This window comes from Lepus europaeus, chromosome 16 (assembly GCF_033115175.1).
Source record: "Lepus europaeus isolate LE1 chromosome 16, mLepTim1.pri, whole genome shotgun sequence".
In the NCBI taxonomy this organism is placed as follows: domain Eukaryota; kingdom Metazoa; phylum Chordata; class Mammalia; order Lagomorpha; family Leporidae; genus Lepus; species Lepus europaeus.
The window spans coordinates 13305524-13323492 of record NC_084842.1 but is presented as its reverse complement, the minus strand read 5'-3'; the positions used below and the strand labels follow the sequence as shown (position 1 = coordinate 13323492).

Here is a 17969-nt window from a genome sequence, read left to right as displayed (position 1 = left end):
GAGAGAAAGACAGAGAGAAAGGTCTTCCCTTGCCATTGGGTCACCCTCCAATGGCCGCTGCGGCCGGCGCACCAGGCTGATCCGAAGGCAGGAGCCAAATACTTATCCTGGTCTCCTATGGGGTGCAGGGCCCAAGCACTTGGGCCATCCTCCACTGCCTTCCGGGCCACAGCAAAGAGCCGGCCTGGAAGAGGGGCAACCGGGACAGAATCCGGCGCCCCGACTGGGACTAGAACCCGGTGTGCCGGCGCCGCAAGGCGGAGGATTAGCCTGTTGAGCCACATGGTTTTCTATTATATACGTTCTCCATGAAGTTTATGGCAACTCTTATCTTCTGAGTACTTTTTGTTAGTAAGGAAATTAACTAAAAGCTTTGTGAGCTTTCTTGGACTTGATTTATAAGAGTTGTGATTTCTGTTTAAAACATATGGAAAAGATTAAATCAGGTAAGTGTTAAAGCCCCAGGCCAGTGGCAGGTTGCTCAGTAAACAAGACAGGAAGCCCTCCTATACGGAAAGTATCCAACGTGAAAGGTAACCCTGATGAACTAGGATGTAACAATATGTAGCTAAATGACACATTAACTAGAATTTAGGATTCAGTTAGAAAACCAAGCTACTCCTTTCTCAGACAATGGTTTTCAATCTTTGGTTTGCTTGCATGGGAATCATTTGGGGTGCTTGCTGAAATTTCAGATCCCGGGGTTCAACCCACAAAAGTTCTAATTCAGAAACTCTGAAGTAGAACCTAGGTATTTGGGAAGTACCCTAAAGAGATAGTCTTTGACATACAACATCTGGAAACACTGTTTTTAAGGGTCTGGAGTAACTGGTCCCTAAACAGCATCTGTAGATCAAAGAATAGTCCTTGGAGTGTTTTCTTGCTAGAAACACTGGGACTCTCATGGGAAAGTTAAAGGTACACAATCTCTTAGGATTCTGTGACCATGGAAGCAAAAGAATACACAAGGGTACTTCTGAAAGTTCACAGAAAAGGGAGATAAATAAGGTTATTCAAATGCAAAAAAAAAAAATTGAACTCCATGCATATGTGAGATCCTTTAAAAAGTTCGGAGAAAAGATGTATTATGAAAAAACTATGGATTGATTTCAAAATCATCCATCCTCAAACACCCCTTTCTTTTTAAGATTTATGTATTTATCTGAGAGGCAGAATTACAAACAGAGAGAAGGAGAGACAGACAGAGAGAGAAAAAGGTCTTCCATCGCTGGTTCACTCCCCAGATGGCTGCAATGGCTGGAGCTGTGCTGATCCAAACCCAGGAGCCAGAAGCTTTTTCCAGGTCTCCCATCTGGGTGCAGGGGCCCCAAGTACTTAGGCCATCCTCTGCTGCTTTCCCAGGCACATTAGCAGAGAGCTGGAACAGAAGTAGAGCAGCTGAGACTCAAAATGGCGCCCATATGGGATGCCGGTGCTGCAGGTGGTGGCTTTTACCCACTATGCCACAGCGCTGGCCCCAAACATCCCTGCATTCAAAGACAGAATATCATGGAATAAAAAAAGAAAAGGTGCTGTGGTGACATTTAGGCTGGAAGCATAGACTTCTGCAGGAATTCTACCTACTCCATTCGAGATAGTAGAGGAGAGGATGCATGGATTTGCACCGTGGTTTAGGGAGGGGAGCTGGTAACTCACAGCTCCTGTCTGAGGATGACACATTCCCATGGCATATGTTCACATGTGCCTTGTGGTTTCAATACCGTGGTCCTTAAGTGGAAACTCAATTTTTTCATGGTACAGGGAAAGATGGTAGAACCTTTTGCACTAACGTAAATAGAAAAAAATTCTACTCTCACACAAACTATCTCTAAATTTATTTGGATCATTAAGCCTCAAAAAAGTGACCTGGCTTTTGAAAAACTGTGATTCAACACTAGAAATACTGGAAGGAAGCAGGATGGACAATGCCTTGAGCTTCCCAGTAGTTCTCATTAAAAAAAAATGTATTCATGTGAGAGGCAGAGAGAAACAGACAGAGACAGAGACAGAGAGCTCCCATCTGTTAGATCACCTCCCAAATGTCCATAATGGCTAGGACTGGGCTGGACTGAAGTCAGGATTCCAGTACTCCATCCAGGCATGCCACGTGGATGGCAGGAACCCAGTTATTTTATTATTTTAAGGCCTGGTGAGAACATATCTTCTAAACATTCATTCAACAAAGCCTTACATGCCAGTTTAGCTTAGTAAGACAGCTGGAAAGATTTTAAAAGTCAAAGCGTAAGTCACTCCCTCTACCTGCCTCCTTTAAAATCCTTCAAAAGATTCTCATGCTCAGAGAGAAACCCAAAACGGCTTGCAGAGTAGGCTGCTGTGTTAACCCCCTGCTGTCCTACTCCAAACCCACACTATCCCACTGGTTTCCTGTCATTTCTCCAACGGACCAAGCTCTTTGCTGGGTTTGCTGCCAGCGCTCACCACAGCCCCCTACACACACACACACTCCGCCGCCAACACCACTCTATCCCCATGATGACTTCCCCTTTTCTCTTCTAGTTACACTCCAGCTCAGAACAATACAGTCAAGCATAACTTGAGAAGCAGGACCGATTCTAAGAAATCCGTCATTATGTAATCTATGATGTGCAAATATATACACACACATAGGTCAGCCGATGGCTCCTACAAAACCACCCGAGACTCAATGAAGCGCAAGTCCAGACACAGTCGCAGGAGATGTATGAGGCAGCTGGGGGTGAAACATAAAAAGCAAGTGCGTAAGTAAGAGCCATTTACTGTCGTTATCAGGTCTTGTGGATGCACGGAATCGCATCGCTGTTCTCGCAGGTGACCGGCAGCACAGCAGGGCCGTGGCCACACACTAACGCTCTGCGGGCTGGGAGGTCACGAGGCGCGGGGCAGTTTTCGGTTGCACCATGCCCTTATCCTGGGATATGTGGTCTGTCGTGCGGCGCCTGACTGCAGCGTGTTCCTGCCTTAGTTCCTGGACGCTGGGCGCATGACTGCACTCAGGACGAGGCGGCACGGTCCGCTCCCTCTCCCTGCCCATCATCATTCCTGTAACTTCACAGTTTGGTCCGTCTCCCTCACCAGGCTGCAAGCCCCCTGGGGGCAGGCACTTCAGCTGGCTTTGGCTCACCTCAGCGCCTGGCCCTGTAGCCAACACCTCGACAAGGTTCTGCAAATGTTTGTAGGATGGAAAACAGACGCATTGGAAAAGCCCCACCAAGAACACGGAGATGCTCGCAGACGCCCAAGGGATCGGATGTGGGCTCACCCCACCCTTGGCTGCCAAAGCCGCCCCCACCTCCTCTCCCCCGGGGCCCCAGCACCCCAGCTCTGCACAGGACGTGAGGAGTTTGCAGGGCGAGGGATGGAGGCTTCGGAAAGGAGCTTCCGCCTGACCCTGGCCGCGACACGGCGGCCGGCGCCGGCCCCGGCGGGAACCGAAGGCTTCGGGGCACCGCAGACAGCGCCCGAGAGACGCCCAGGGGTCGGCCCGAAGGCCCCGGCCCGGCGCGCCCCCCGCGCCCCCGCGCGAGCGCGAGCCGCCGGCGGAAGTGCTGCGTCGCGCACTTCCGGGTGTTGTCTGGCCGCCGCCGCGCGTCTCCGGTCTCCCGGCCGCCGCCGCCGCCGCCGCCTCGGGTCGTGGAGCCAGGAGCGACGTCACAGCCATGGCCGGCATCAAAGGTGGGCCTGGGGCGCCGGGAGCTGCAGGGCTGGACGGCGGCGCGGGGAGAGGCGGCCCGGTCTGTGGCGGCGCGGGCGACCCCCGACCCCCGACCCCGGACCCCGCGCTCGCTGCCTCCCGGCCGCGGTGGGCGCGGCGCTGTTCGGCCAGGGACAGCTGGGACCGCGACTTCGGCGGGGCAGCCCCCTCGCTCCGGGCCGAGCTCGCCAGCCTGTCTCCCTCCCGTCGCCCCCGGGACGGAGCCCGAAGCGGTTTCGCTGCGTGGCAGGAGCCCCGGGGCGACTTGGGCCGTGGGACGCGTCCTGCGGCGAGGGGCGCGCCGAGCGTGGTTCCGAGGGGGCTGAGGCCGCCAGCGGTGCCCGGTGGGGAAAATCAGTGTCATTTTCCACTTAAAGGCGACCTTCGGGTGCCGTGCGCCCGCCAGGTGCCCGGGCTCGCTTCTTCCCACAGCCACTCCCGCACGGTGCTGGGACGGCTGCGTTTTGATCAGGGGGGGACGTTGGGGCGCCAGAGTGGACCCTGCCAGGCTCCCCGGGCGCTCCTGGCTCTCCCTTCTCCACGGTGGCACCTGGAGGCTTTTGCAGATTCCAGAGTTCTTATTCCCACCCCCAGCCCACCCCCCACCCCCCTTTTTTTTAAAGGATGAGATGATGTTACAGCTTAATGGAAATAAAATAAAATAAGGGCTAGAACCGAAGGCACAATGGCTCGTGCACTCCTGTGTCTGATTTAAAATGAGGGATGTTGCGTTCGCTCCAACTGTTGGGTAGTTCTGTCGTCAGTGGGGTGACCAGCAAAAGTTTCCGACCTCTTAAGGGATTACCTTGATTTCCTGACCCAGGCAAGCTGGAAGTGAACAGTTTCCTTAGCTGTGTTTTCCTGCGGTTGGTTTGGTTTGGATTATTATTTTTTTTTTTTTTTTTCCTTAAGGACGACTGTAGCCAAGCTTCTTTCTCAGGGTCACAGTTTGACTTTCTTGTTTATTTCTGAGGTCTGAAAACATTTCATTTCCTTCATAAAACCTTGTCGTTTGAGGAACTGGGATACTTTCTCATCTCCTTTTTGAACGATAGCAGCTACTTGAATCCTCATGAGAAAGGCAGTTACTGCAAACCTCTGTGGTTTTTAGGATGCTGCCTGTCTCCCTCTTCCTCCCCATTTCTTCAGCGTCAGCAGTGTGGAGTCTCAGCCCTGATTTCCTTCTCCAGGCTTACTCTCAGGGAGGTGACAGCGTCTCAGGTGGAATTCTGCTTGCATTTCCGGTTTCCTGGTGATTGTTTATCAGGATCTCGCTCCCTGTTGGCCTATGATCTTTATAATAGGAAAGGGAGTTGCTGTAATTAGAGACCGGTAGGTATTTCTTGAGCCGCGTGCCTATTCCTTTTTGATGTGCTGGGTTGTGTGTTTCTCAGCTTAGGCAGCTCTCTCCTACTACACCTTTACAACCACAGAAGCAGGACGTTGTCCCTGGAGTTTTGCTGGATAATTGGCCTGTTCCATCTCTAGCCCAGAGGCTTTGGGAGGAGAACCTCAGCTTCAGCTCAGCTTGTTTTGTCTTCCCCCGATGCATCACTTAATTACTGTGTAAGGTCTTACCGTGGTGGTGTGTCACTTAAGATAAGCTTGTATACAAGTGGCGACAATTGTCTCTGAATCTGCCTTGCTGCTGACCTTTTAAGACCAAAGAAAGTGACAAAGTTTGAGAACACTTTGGAAAGGGACTTATGTAACCTTATTGACTTTCTTGTTATTCAGTATAACCAAGAGATGAGATGCCACATAGAATTGTTTTGGAAGTTTGTTCTTGTTTAAAATTTTGTTTAACACTGAGTATTGAATGGAAGGATTATCCTGGGATATCTTGATTCCAAACAGTTCCAAAGGCCTTACTTTTTCATTAGACAGTAACATTTAAAAGGAATTAGACCCTAAGATGTTAAAAATATGTTAGCAATTTTTTTCCAGGATTAGTATCTGCAGCTGATAATGAAAACCTTGGTTTATATTTTAAAAAGTGATTTTGATACCTGAACCTTACCTAGTTTTAGTTCCATTGTTTTTTTGAGAAATCATTTTTCATTACCTTTTTAAAAAAGGTAATGAAACCTTTTTTATTTATTTGAGAGAGTTGCAGAGAGAGGTAGAGACAGAGAGAGGTTTTCCATCCACTGGTTCACTCCCCAAATGGTTGCAACGTCCAGAGCTGAGTTGATCTGGAGCCAGGAGCCAGGAGCTTCTTCTGGGTCTCCCATGCAGGTACAGGGCCCAAAGACTTGGGCCATCCTCCACTGCCTTCCCGGGCCACAGCAGAGAGCTGGACTGGAAGAGGAGCAACCGGGACAGAATCCGGTGCCCCACCCGGGACTAGAACCCTAGGTGCCGGCGCTGCAGGCGGAGGATTAGCCAAGTGAGCCACGGCACCCGCTGGGCCATTTTCTGTTGCTTTCCCAGGCATATTAGAAGGGAGGCTGGATCAGAAGTGGAAAAGCCGGGACTTGAACTGGCGCCCATATGGGATGCTGGCGCTGCAGACCAGGGCTTTAACTCACTGTGCCACAGTGCCGGCCCCTTTTCATTACCTTTTAAGAGTATACAAAAAATTTAGACCTTTTTTTTTCTTAAAGATTTATGTATTTACTTTGAAAGAGTTACAGAGGGAGAGACAGAGAGAAGGATCTTCCAACCACTGGTTCACTCCCCAGATGGCTACAATAGCCAGCGCTGGACCAGGTGGAAGCCAGGAACTTCCTCCAGGGCTCCCATGTGGATGGTAGAGGCCCAAACACGTGGGCCATCTTCCCCTGCTTTTCCTGGCCTTTCAGCAGGAAGCTGGATTGGAAGTGGAGCAGCCAGGACGTGGACCAGCGCTCATATGGGGTGCTGGGGTCGCGGGTAGCAGCTGTACTGGCTCTGCCACAACGCCAGCCCCTAGACTTTTTTTTCTGAGAAGATCATAGATGATCTCTGTCATAGAACACAGCTGTCCTCAGGCTGTCCAGGTCTTGAGGCTGCTTGCCTCTTGCCAAGAGTAACACGGCCATGCTTTTTTCTGTGTGGCTTAAAGTTCTTTTCAGCCCCCCCCCCCCCCCCCCCCGTGGCAGGACTGTTCTTGCTTGCAGTTCTTTTTCCTGTTTCTCACTGGCTTAATGTGGGAAAAAAATAACCAAATGTAGAAAATTGTGTTTCAAAAAAGAGAGGTAACCATGACCATTTTTGGGAATGCAAAGTTACTTTCCACTGAATATTGTGGGTACATGAATTGCCTTTTGAAAAAAGATGGATAAATGATTAAAGATGATTCTCTAAAACAAAAGGAAGTTTTATGCTGCTTGATTTCATTCCCAGTAGTTGTGTCACAAAACTGAATTAGTCCCCTGTCAGGAATATCTTCTGTTTTTGGAGGCTGTTAGTGTATGGCCTTTGTACCTCAGGTTTGTCTTTTCAGTGGCTTCTACTTCCTCCAGGATTCTATTCTGGATCAATAGCTTCTGAATAACTGAGGCGTTAACTATGTATGTAGTATTTATAGTAGTGAACTTGGCTCTTCGCAACCACATTTCAAAAGTGCAAATGGATTTTTACTTCTTCAGCATGCCTTTTAACAGAACCTTTACCGTTCAGAGTTGTTTGCATCCAGTCCAACTCTCATTTTATAGAAAACTGGAGAGGCAGATGAATTATTTAGACAATAGTTAGTGGCTGGCAGGGGTTAGGATCCAGCAGGTATTCACTCTCAGTGCTCTTTCCACGTTGCTGCATCCATTCTACACGTATTTTTGTTGTTGTTGAGTGTTAAGAACTGAGGCCTGAGCATCAAAGCAACAACAAAACTTGCTCCCTACTCTCGCGGTCTGAACAGTTTAAAAGGAAAGACAAGTGCAAGCCAGTGTGAAGTTGGGACTGTGATGGCGGAGCAGGACAGAGGCAGCCAGTGCAGGTGCGTGTGCCTGGACCTGGGAGGCTCGCCCACAGATCCGTGTGGCTTACCCAGCATTCCATGTCAGTCTCTGCTCAGACATTCCCTCCAAAGAGGCCCCATCCCAGGCGATGTTTGTCAAGTCTAGCATTCCCCTACCTCCTCTGTTGTCCCCCCATCCATTTGACATTTATGTGCTTGTCTTTTAGAGCCACTTTATTCTCCTACTAGAATGTATGCCCATACAAGCAGGGGCTTTGATTTTTTTTTTTTTTTCTTCATTGCTCGATCTCCAGTAGCAAGAATACTGTGGCACATGTTAGGTGCTCGGTAGGTATTTGTGGAATGAATCAGTGAATATAACAGGGGGCGTTGCTCTAACGAGGACGCTGAGAAACAGTTCACACACTGAGACCTGAAGGAGAAGTCCGAGCTGAGTTAGAGGACAGGGAGGAGACTGGGGCAGGCGTGCCTGCGCTGCGAGTATGAAAAGGCCCGGCAGCTCTCGGTGTCCTAGCCCCAGCAAGTGGTAGGTATCGGCACCCAGGAATGCTGCTTGAATGAATGAAGAACTCGGGCAGAAGTGGACGTGGGCAGAGGCCGGGCGAGCGAGGGAGTCTGCTGATTTCCAGGAGAGGAAAGAGAAGAGGCGGTGTGACTGAGGTGTTACTGAAGTGCTGAGAGCAGGGGCCGTGCCCTGCTGCGACAGGCCTTGGGAGAGGTGGGCGGGGCCCGAGCTTGGCCCCCTGGTTTGAACTGAGAACAAGTGGGAGACTCGGTATTGTCTCGCCACTTATGCTTACATTGCATTCTGTTGTAAGCCTGACGTGCTACAAAATACAAGTACAGATTTCTCCTTTCTTTTTTCTGTAGCTGAAAACGTAATGGCATTAAGGATTAAGTAAATGTGTTTAGGACCAACATGCTCTATGGCAGTGATCTAACCAAAATCCAAGAGTGTGCAGCCACCACGGGAGTGGGTAGCCTAGATGGTGGCCTTCTGCTTCTGAGATAAGTGGTACTCAAAGTGCCACACCCCTTTTCTGCGGATTTGGTTGGTAGATGTTAGCTTTTGTACTACCAACACTTATTTATTTAATGTTTGATTATTTATTTTCTTTTTTTTAAAGATTTTATTTATTTATTTGTGAGAGATAGACAGACAGTGAGAGGAAGAGACAGAGAAAAAGGTCTTCCTTCCATTGGTTCACTCCCCAAATGGCTGCAACAGCCGGAGCTCCACCGATCCAAAGCCAAGAGCCAGGAGCTTCATCCAGGTCTCCCATGCAGGTGCAGGGACTCTTGTGAACTTTAACTTTGCTGTTTAGGTTAATAGAACATTTTATTAAAAAAAAAAAATAACAAAAAGAGAAGAAATACAAGTTACATAGACCACAAATGAACACTGATTTCTTTGCTTGAGTCTAGGTCCTTGATTAATTATACCTATTTAAGAACATTGTGCCTACTGGCTGACATGTGAAAGCACTTTAAAATATACTGTTTTATGTAATAGAGAGTGAGTGAGTGTGTGTGTGTGTGTGTGTGGATTTAGAAACTATATTTCATCAGTAGATTGCATGTATTGCTTATAATAATGCCTTAGACTAGTGATACTGCAGGAAGGTGTACTCAGTATCCTAACGTTGTCTTAATATATAAATTAGAGGAAGAAACCCAAGTATAGTTTTGGAAACTATGTAAACATCTGCAACAAAATTAATTAATTGATTAAAAAAACAGTTAACTGCAGATATCATGCGACATTTTTTCATATTATTTTTTAAAATTTGTTTATTTGAGAGGCAGAGGGAGATCAGAACACTCCGAACTGCTGGTTCATTCCCCAAACACCCACAACAGCTGGGGCTTGACCAAGGCCAAAGCCAGGAACCCAGAACACAAGTCAGGTCTTCCATATAGGTAGCAGGATCCCAGTCATGGAAGCCTTCACTACTGCCTCCAGGGTTGAAATTAGCAGGAACATGGATGACCAGAATCAGGAACCAGAGTTACAGAAAGAGAAAAAAGGACAGAGAGAGAGAGAGAGAGAGAAGAGAAATCTTCCAATTGCTGGTTCACTTGGCCACAGGTGCCAGGGCTGGACCATGCTGACCTCAGGAGCGAGGAGCTTCATCCGGGTCTCCCACGTAGGTGGCAGGTGCCCAAACACTTGGGCCATCTGCTGCTGCTTTCCTAGGCCATTAGCAAGGAGCAGGAGTGGAGCAGCTGGGACTCGAACCCACATGTGATGCTGGCTGTGCAGACAGCAGCTTAGCCCACTGCACCACAGCGCCACCCTCAAATCCAGGGTTTTTAACCACTGGACTAAAAGGCCCTCTCCTTTTTCTTGCCATTTTTATGCACATTGAGAGTATCTGTGTGAGAAGCAGGAGCTAGCAACCAGTGTTGTACTGAGGGTTAAACTTGCCACTCCAGCTCCCCATATCAGAGTGCTGGTTCAAGTCCCAGCTGCTCCACTTCCTGCTGATGTACCTGGGAAGGCAGCAGATGATGATGACCCAAGTACATGGGCCCCTGCCACCCACGTGGGAGACCAGGATGGAGTTTCTGGCTTCAGCCTGGCCCAGCCCTGGCTGTTGTGGCTGTCTGGGGAGTGAACCAACAGATGGAAGATCTGTCTCGCTCACTCTTTCTCTCTTTCACTCCACTTTTCAAATAAATAAATACATATTTTAAAAATATAGCAGGGCTGGATTGGCAGAGAGATTTTCTCATAGGATGAGCTTTCTGAAGTTCAGTAAATGTGAATGCAAAGCTTTCCCTGCTGCTTTTCAAAATTAATGATCTATAGAGTGAGTATACTACTGACGCCTGTAAGAGCGTTGTGGGGGCCATGATGCTTACTAGAAGTGGAACCAGCAACTGAAGGTGGTGCTGTGTTAGCCTTAAAACACACTTTGAAAAATGAGTGAAGTTGAGTATCCCTTATCTGAAATATTTTGGACCAGAAGTGTTTTAAATCTTGGAATTCTTTGGATTTTGGAATATTTGCATATGTATAATGATATGTTATGCAGATGGAACCCAAGTTAAGAAGGAAATTCATTTGCTTCATATATACCTTATACACATAGGCTGGAGGTAATTTTATATTATCTTTTAAGTACTTTAGGCAGAAACAAAGTTTTATGGTATAGAATCTTTTTTTTTTTTTTTTTTTTTTTTTTTTTTTTTTTTGAAGAATCTTCTACTCTTAGTGTCACATCGCTGCTCAGTTGAATTTCAGACATTGGAGTATTTTGGGTTTCAGATTTTCTCATTTGGGGTAGTCAAACTATCCTTTTGCCTTGAAGAGGCCACAAAAAAGACTTATTCTGAGGCTGTAACTTACACTTTTAGAAACAACTCACTTTTTTAAAACAAAAATATTTATTTGAAAGGCAGAATTAGAGAGAGAGAGATCTTCCATCCACTGGTTCACCCCCTAAATTCACTGCAATGACCAGGACTGGGCTGGGCCAAAGTCAGGAGCCAAAAGCTTCTTCTAGGTCTCCCACGTTGGGACAGGGGCCCAAGCATTCGTGCTGTCTTCTGCTGATTTTCCCAGGCCATTAACAGGTAGCTGGATTAGAAGTTGAATAACGGTGCCGTCGCTCTGGTGCAACGGGTTAACGCCCTGGCCTGAAGCGCCGGCATCCCATATGGGCACCGGTTCAAGTCCCGGCTACTCCACTTCCTATCCAGCTCTCTGCTATGGCCTGGGAAAGCAGTAGAAGATGGGCCCCTGTCCCCGCATGGGAGACCCGCAGGAGGCTCCTGGCTTTGGCTTGGCACAGCTCCGGCCTTTGCAGCCAATTGGGGAGTGAACCAGCAGATGGAAGACCTCTCTCTCTGTGTAACTCTGACTTTTAAATAAATAAATAAATAAATAAATCTTTGAAAAAAAAAAAAAAGTGGAGTAACTGTAACATGAACCAGCACAGATATGGGACACCAGTGTCGCAGGTGGTGACTTAACCTGTTATGCCACAATGCTGTCCCTGAAGCAACTCACTTTTAATACCTTTGCTTTTCTGGTTTTGTGGGGGTTTCTTCTGGGATCATTGGTAGGGATCACATTGCTAATATTAATTTAAAAATAACAGTAACAGTGTGACTAACTGATGTATCTGTTGGACTTTTTTTCTTTGCAGCTTTGATCAGTTTGTCCTTTGGAGGAGCCATCGGGCTGATGTTTTTGATGCTTGGATGTGCCCTTCCAATATACAAGTATGTAGAATTGTCATTTTTGTCAGTAAATGTTTTCTACTTTTAAAGCTTTTAAATGTTTTAAAAGTTTTAAAATGTTTGATTTTGGTACTGAAGAATTAATGCAGAGAATGTTCATTTATCAAACACAAACCTTTTTAGAGATCATTACTTAAGAGTATGTTTATAAAGATATTTGGATACCAAGGTGCCAAAAAGATTTTTAGCTATTACCTGCCCTTTGACTACTAAATCTATAGCAACAGAATAGTAGTATGATAGCTCAGATTTTAAAAAAATCTTCTTGGGGCCGGTGCGTGGCATGCTAGGTTAATCCTCCGCCTGCAGCACCGGCATCCCATATGGAGCCCAGTTCTAGTCCTGGCTGCTCCTTTCCAGTCCAGCTCTCTGCTGTGGCCTGGGAAGGCAGTGGAGGATGGCCCAAGTGCTTGGGCCCCTGCACCTGCATAGGAGACCGGCAGGAGGCACCTGGCTCCTGGCTTCAGATCGGATCGGCATAGCTCTGGCCGTAGCAGCTATTTGGGGGGTGAACCAACAGAGGGAAGACCTCTCTGTTTCTCTGTCTCTGTCTGTAGCTCTGTCAACTAAATTAAATAAAAATAAAAATACCTGTCAAATAAATAAAGAAGAAGAAATCTTGAAGGAAAGCCAAAGACAGTAGAGGAGTCCACCATAAGGACACCAAATGATACTTTAAAAAAATCTTCTTGCAAAAATACTATAAGCAGAATCAAAATATAATTGACTACAAAACAAATGATCCAAACAGTGACTTTCCTTAGAATAGAAAGAACTTTTAAAATTTAGAGGAAAAGATAGACAGTACCAGAATGAACAACAAATATGAAAAGAGAACCACAAATTGCTGAAAAGCACATGAAAAAAACTAAATGAAATCACCTGGCAAAAATAAAAATTGTGAGTTAAATGACAGTGTTACATACTTACATACTATGGGGGTTGAGTAGGGCCTGGTTTTCTTGTAGCTCTCAAAAATGTATATATACTCTTTGACTTAGTCCTTCCACTTCTTAGACTTTATCACACAAGTCCGTTTGCACATGTTTGCAAAGATAATCTAATGGGAAAAGGGTATTTCTTCATGGCAGCCTTGTTTATAACAGCAAAAAAAAAAAAAAATGATGGAAGCATCATAAAAGTCTATCAAAAGAAAAATGGTTAAATTGTGGCACCTCCGTCAATGAAAATATGAGGAAGTCTGAAAGAATGAGGAAAAGCTGTAAAAGTTAATATGTAAAGGTATTCAGTTTACATTATTATATGAAAAAACAACAGTGACACATTCATGTGTATTGTCACATTCATCTAGATGTAGATATGGAAGGATCCCTAAAGTTCAACAGGAGACTGAGAAAGAGAAAGCAGAGATTGGAGGAAGTTGTTGATTTCAGTTTTTGTGCTTTTGTATTGTTTGAATTTTTTCTTAAACATATATTCCATTTTTAATTTTTTTATTCTGTTAAACTATTAGGGAGGATTTTGAGGGAAAAACATATCTTTATTTATTATAAGCTTCTAAGTATTAGCAAATTTTCAATGTGTCTTTTATTTTATGACAATTTTAAAGGCTATCTCTTTTGAAATTTTTATTTTGAAATAGAGGCTCTCAGGAAGTTACAAATATAGTATAGAGAGGTCCCCTGTACCCTTCACACAGTTTATCCTGGTCATATCTTACATACTATAGTGATCAAAACTGGGAAATGCCTTTGTTAGCATAGTTCCATTAGAGGCCGAAGTCATGAATCTCGATTTTAAAAAATGATTGTGTTCATATTCCCATTTTTAATATGTCTGTAACTTCAAATGAAAAATATTTTGAATTCCTACTTTGATTTCGACTCTAATAAAGCATTTTCTTTTAATATTAGAAAAAAATAAATTCTATCAGAGTTAACTTTAGGGATACTGTGGCTCAGAAGCCTTCTCATTTCAGTGTCAAGCCTGTGCTTGTTTTGAACTGTCACATATTTTGTAGCTTGCAGTAGTCTTCTGGTCCGAAAAGGAAAGTCTATTTTGTATGTAGGAAAATGACGTAAATAGTAGAAACTACAGTCAGTTATTTTTCTTTTTCTAGCCAATACTGGCCCCTCTTTGTTCTGTTTTTCTACGTCCTTTCACCTATTCCATACTGCATAGCAAGACGACTAGTGGATGATACAGATGCTATGAGCAACGCTTGCAAGGAACTTGCCATATTTCTTACAACAGGCATCGTTGTCTCAGCTTTTGGACTTCCCATTGTATTTGCCAGAGCACATCTGGTAAGTGACTGTAACCGTGGTTCTGTTTCAGGCTGTGTTAAATTCTTCTCCAGAGAAGTTTTCATTAAGCACATGAAAGAGATGAGAGACATAAGAGCCTAGATGATGGAGATTAAAATTTTGCTTTTTCGTTTGTTCTTGTTAACTAATGAAAACTGTATCAGAGAGCATGGACAGTCCTTACCTATTGATCAGCCTGTCAGCTCTCCTAGTGCCACACTCCCACAGGCCACCCTATAAAATGCAGGACAGGGAAGACCTGAGAAGGTTTGTGTCCTGCAGGGAGAGAAGGCCGGGCGACTTGTCCTCAGTTCTGCCTGTCACAGCTCGTCAGCCCAGCTTCACACCAGTGGAGACAAGGCAAGGAAGACAGGGGCTGCTCCCCTTCCACACAAAGAAAACAAGTACTCCTGCTGCCCTGTTAAAAGAACGGACACAAGTGTGCTTTCTGATACTTTCATCTGCTCTCTAGATAGATTTTTACTTTATTAATTTTTTAATTATTTTTTGAGAGACAGAGCTCCCATCCGCTGATTCGTTTCTCCAGATGTTCACAATGGCCAAGGTTGGGCCAGGGCCAGAGCCAGGAGTGCAGTCTAGGTCCCTCCCATGGATGGCAGGAACCTGATTACTTGAGCCATCATTGCTGCCTCCCAGGGCTGGCATTGGCAGGAAGGTGGAATCGGGAGCTGAAACTAACCCAGTACACTATTATGGGATGTGGGCATCTTAACCACTTGGCTTAAAGCCCACTCCAACATAGATTTTTAGATTCACTAAGGAAGAGCTGTAGCAGACTTCTTTATAAACAGAAATTTTTAGAATTCTCTACTGCTTCATCATAGCTTAGACATCGTGCTTGTTTTGAACAGCTATCTCTCAGGAGTGTCTTTTTTTTTAAAGGAGCCAAAGGTAAATAAAAGCAGCCATACACCGTTCATAGTGTAGGAAAGATACTGTGACAAACCATATTTGTTCTAGATCATGATTGGCACATAGCTAGAACCTCAGTTTGCCTTTCATTTTCCTCTCAGTTTTCATATGCCTGTTATCTGAGTGTTTTATCTTCTCTCCATAGATTGAGTGGGGAGCCTGTGCACTTGTTCTCACAGGAAACACAGTCATCTTTGCCACGATACTAGGCTTCTTCTTGGTCTTTGGAAGCAATGACGACTTTAGCTGGCAGCAGTGGTGAAAAGAAACTACTGAACTACTGTCAATGGACTTCTCGTCATTTGTTGGCCATCCATGCTCACAGGAGACGGCACAGTAATGCTGAATGGTAGAGCAAGCCTCGGGGGGTATTCTAGGTGCTCCCTTCTCACTGTTCTTGTAAGCATACTATTTTCACAGAGACTTGCTGAAGGATTAAAAGGATTTTCTCTTTTGGAAAAGCTTGACTGATTTCACATCTATCTATAGTATGCTTTTTGTGGTGTCCTGCTGAATTTAAATATTTATGTGTTTTTCCTGTTCATTTTTTAAAAATCAATATGCAATGTTAAACATTTTTTAAATGTAATAACCATTTGCATTGGTTAGGAATTCAGAATTCTGCTATTTTACTGGGCTCAAATATGTCTTTTTCTCTTAAAATTAGTTAAATTCCATTACAGACAGTTAGAAAGTAAGTTTTTAATCAGGATGACATCACTCCCAATTTTATGCAGACTGTTGGCATACCTTATAGATTATATACTCAGAGCAAATATAGCAGCATTTATACCTCAGAGGGGCCAAGTGGTAATGCCCAAGCCCTCCATAAGGGTTGCTGGTTTTACTAGTAAACAGGTGTTTTGTGAATTGAAAATTATTTTATGGAATTGCTACAAAGGAGTGCTTTTCTTCTCAGTTGTTAGAAGAATTTATGTTAAACTTTAAGGTAAGGGTGTAAAACACAGACTTTTTGAGCTAGGATTTCTATTTATGGTAGTTAAAGTAGAGTGAGTTGCAGTGTGGGAAGAAATGACGTTGGAATTCCCGTTTTTGAATGCTGTTTCTATTTATAAGTGAAATTTCTGATCTTCTATCAGCCTTTTGCGTTTTGCCACGGACAAAATGGACATACATGGAAGTACTGCTGATAAGGACAAGTTGTATGTTTGCATCGCGGACACCAGAAAACCTTCCTCTGCTTCTTCCTTTTAACTTATTTTGTACATTGTATATATTAAGTAAAATAACTTGAAGTATAGTTTAATGACACTTAGAAATGTGTAACTCACCAGGAAAATAATTGCTATGCCATACATTCTGAGTGCTCCTCCCAACAAGGCCTTGATGTGATTAACAAGTGACTTGTTAGTCTTGCAGATAATCAATTCATGCATTAATGATTTAAGGTTTAGACCATGGTAAGGGTAGTTCTTATTCTATAAGGTCATATCACATGTAATTTTAAAATATATAAGACATTTCTTGTGTACTTCTCAGTTATTTTTATTTTGATTCATCATGATAGATCTGCTATTTCCTTATAAAAGGCATTTACTGTATAAATGAACGCAGAGTAGCCAAATCCAGCTGTATAGCAGCTTCAGAAACAGATCCGACCAAAAAGTTCCCAGTAACCAGGCATGATCCAGTTGTCATGGTTCTTTGTATCTCACAATCATCAGAACTTTTTTCAGGAGCTGGTTATAGAAACACTCAAGCTGGTCTTAACAGTATTTTGTTAGGGATATTTGTTTTTGTGTTTATTCAGTATATTTACATAAAAATCATTTTGCCTTCAGCCAAAACCGAGTAATCATGACAGCTATCTTTTGTAGAGTGTATGGGAACAGATTTTAGATTTGTTCCGCTTTTTACTAAAGATGCCTAAAGCCACAGTTGTTTTTGCCTAACCCAAGTTGTTAGTTTGGGCTATGACAGGAAGCAGGATGAAATAGCTGCATGTGGATATCCTATTTACATGTGGGTCTGAAAATGGCTTCTCATGTTCCAGTGTTCTGGACTTAAAAGGGGAAGGTACAGGTTCACATGGATTAGACAGCTGGGGTACGGTTGGGGGCACTCTTTGTACCTGTGGTCCCCTGAATGTTCTCTGCAGGAAGGGCACCCTCTGGGACCTGCCCATTTTCTGTTCTTCTGGAATGTCAGTGTGGTGCACTGCTCCTGTCTGAGGCCATTGGCCGTGGACTCCTTTTCTAACAGCTGCGTTTTCTCCCTGTATACTCTTCGCATTGGCAGCATCTGTCTCTGACCTGGCACACTAGCTTCTCAGTGCTCTGTCTCTGATTTCTAGGCTAGTTACTCGAGGTATGAATTTTCCATAGAATATGCACTGACACACCATTGCCATTCTTCTATGGAAAGAAAATTTTTGATGAAATAATAAAGATTTTAAATATCTGTTTTAGTTTACGGGTGTTTTTGAAATAAAAATATGGTGCACACTTGTTTCTAAAGTCCACTATTTTAATAATGTGATATAAAGCAGATATGATATTAGTTACATGAGTAGACTTGTAGAAGTTTTGCTTCCAGAATAAAATTGAAACCACAGTAACAAATATTACAATGAAGCCCTTTGATTATGAGTTACAGTGAAAGGAGTGGTAACCTGGGGAAGCAGAACTTTTACATAAGATTTTCTAAAAACAGTCATAGAAGGCTTTGTGTCATAAAAAGACTGCTAATGATCTAAAGTCAAGGTCCTGTTCTTAAATGTTCATTTTATGCCTGCATGTTTTATTTTACTCATTGCATTCATTATTAGAGCACTTTGCATTTTCCAAATGTTTCAGTGACTCTGTGGTACAATGTGAACAGAGAAAAGTACTTTTCTCTTATCAAACATGAGTCTTGTCCCAGATTGTCCTAGTTATGATTGCATTATATACTTGTAAAGGTCTGAATC

At 44.4% G+C, this 17969-nt stretch overlaps 1 protein-coding gene across 1 annotated transcript; it reads left to right on the top strand.

The window, feature by feature from the left end:
* Positions 1-3568: 3568 nt before the first annotated feature.
* On the top strand, positions 3569-17461 carry LEPROTL1 (leptin receptor overlapping transcript like 1). Its single transcript, XM_062213306.1, has 4 exons — positions 3569-3672; positions 11747-11822; positions 13921-14107; positions 15186-17461. The coding sequence occupies exons 1-4, from the start codon at positions 3657-3659 to the stop codon at positions 15300-15302; spliced, it is 396 nt and encodes a 131-aa protein (XP_062069290.1). The 5' UTR covers positions 3569-3656; the 3' UTR covers positions 15303-17461.
* Positions 17462-17969: the final 508 nt, after the last annotated feature.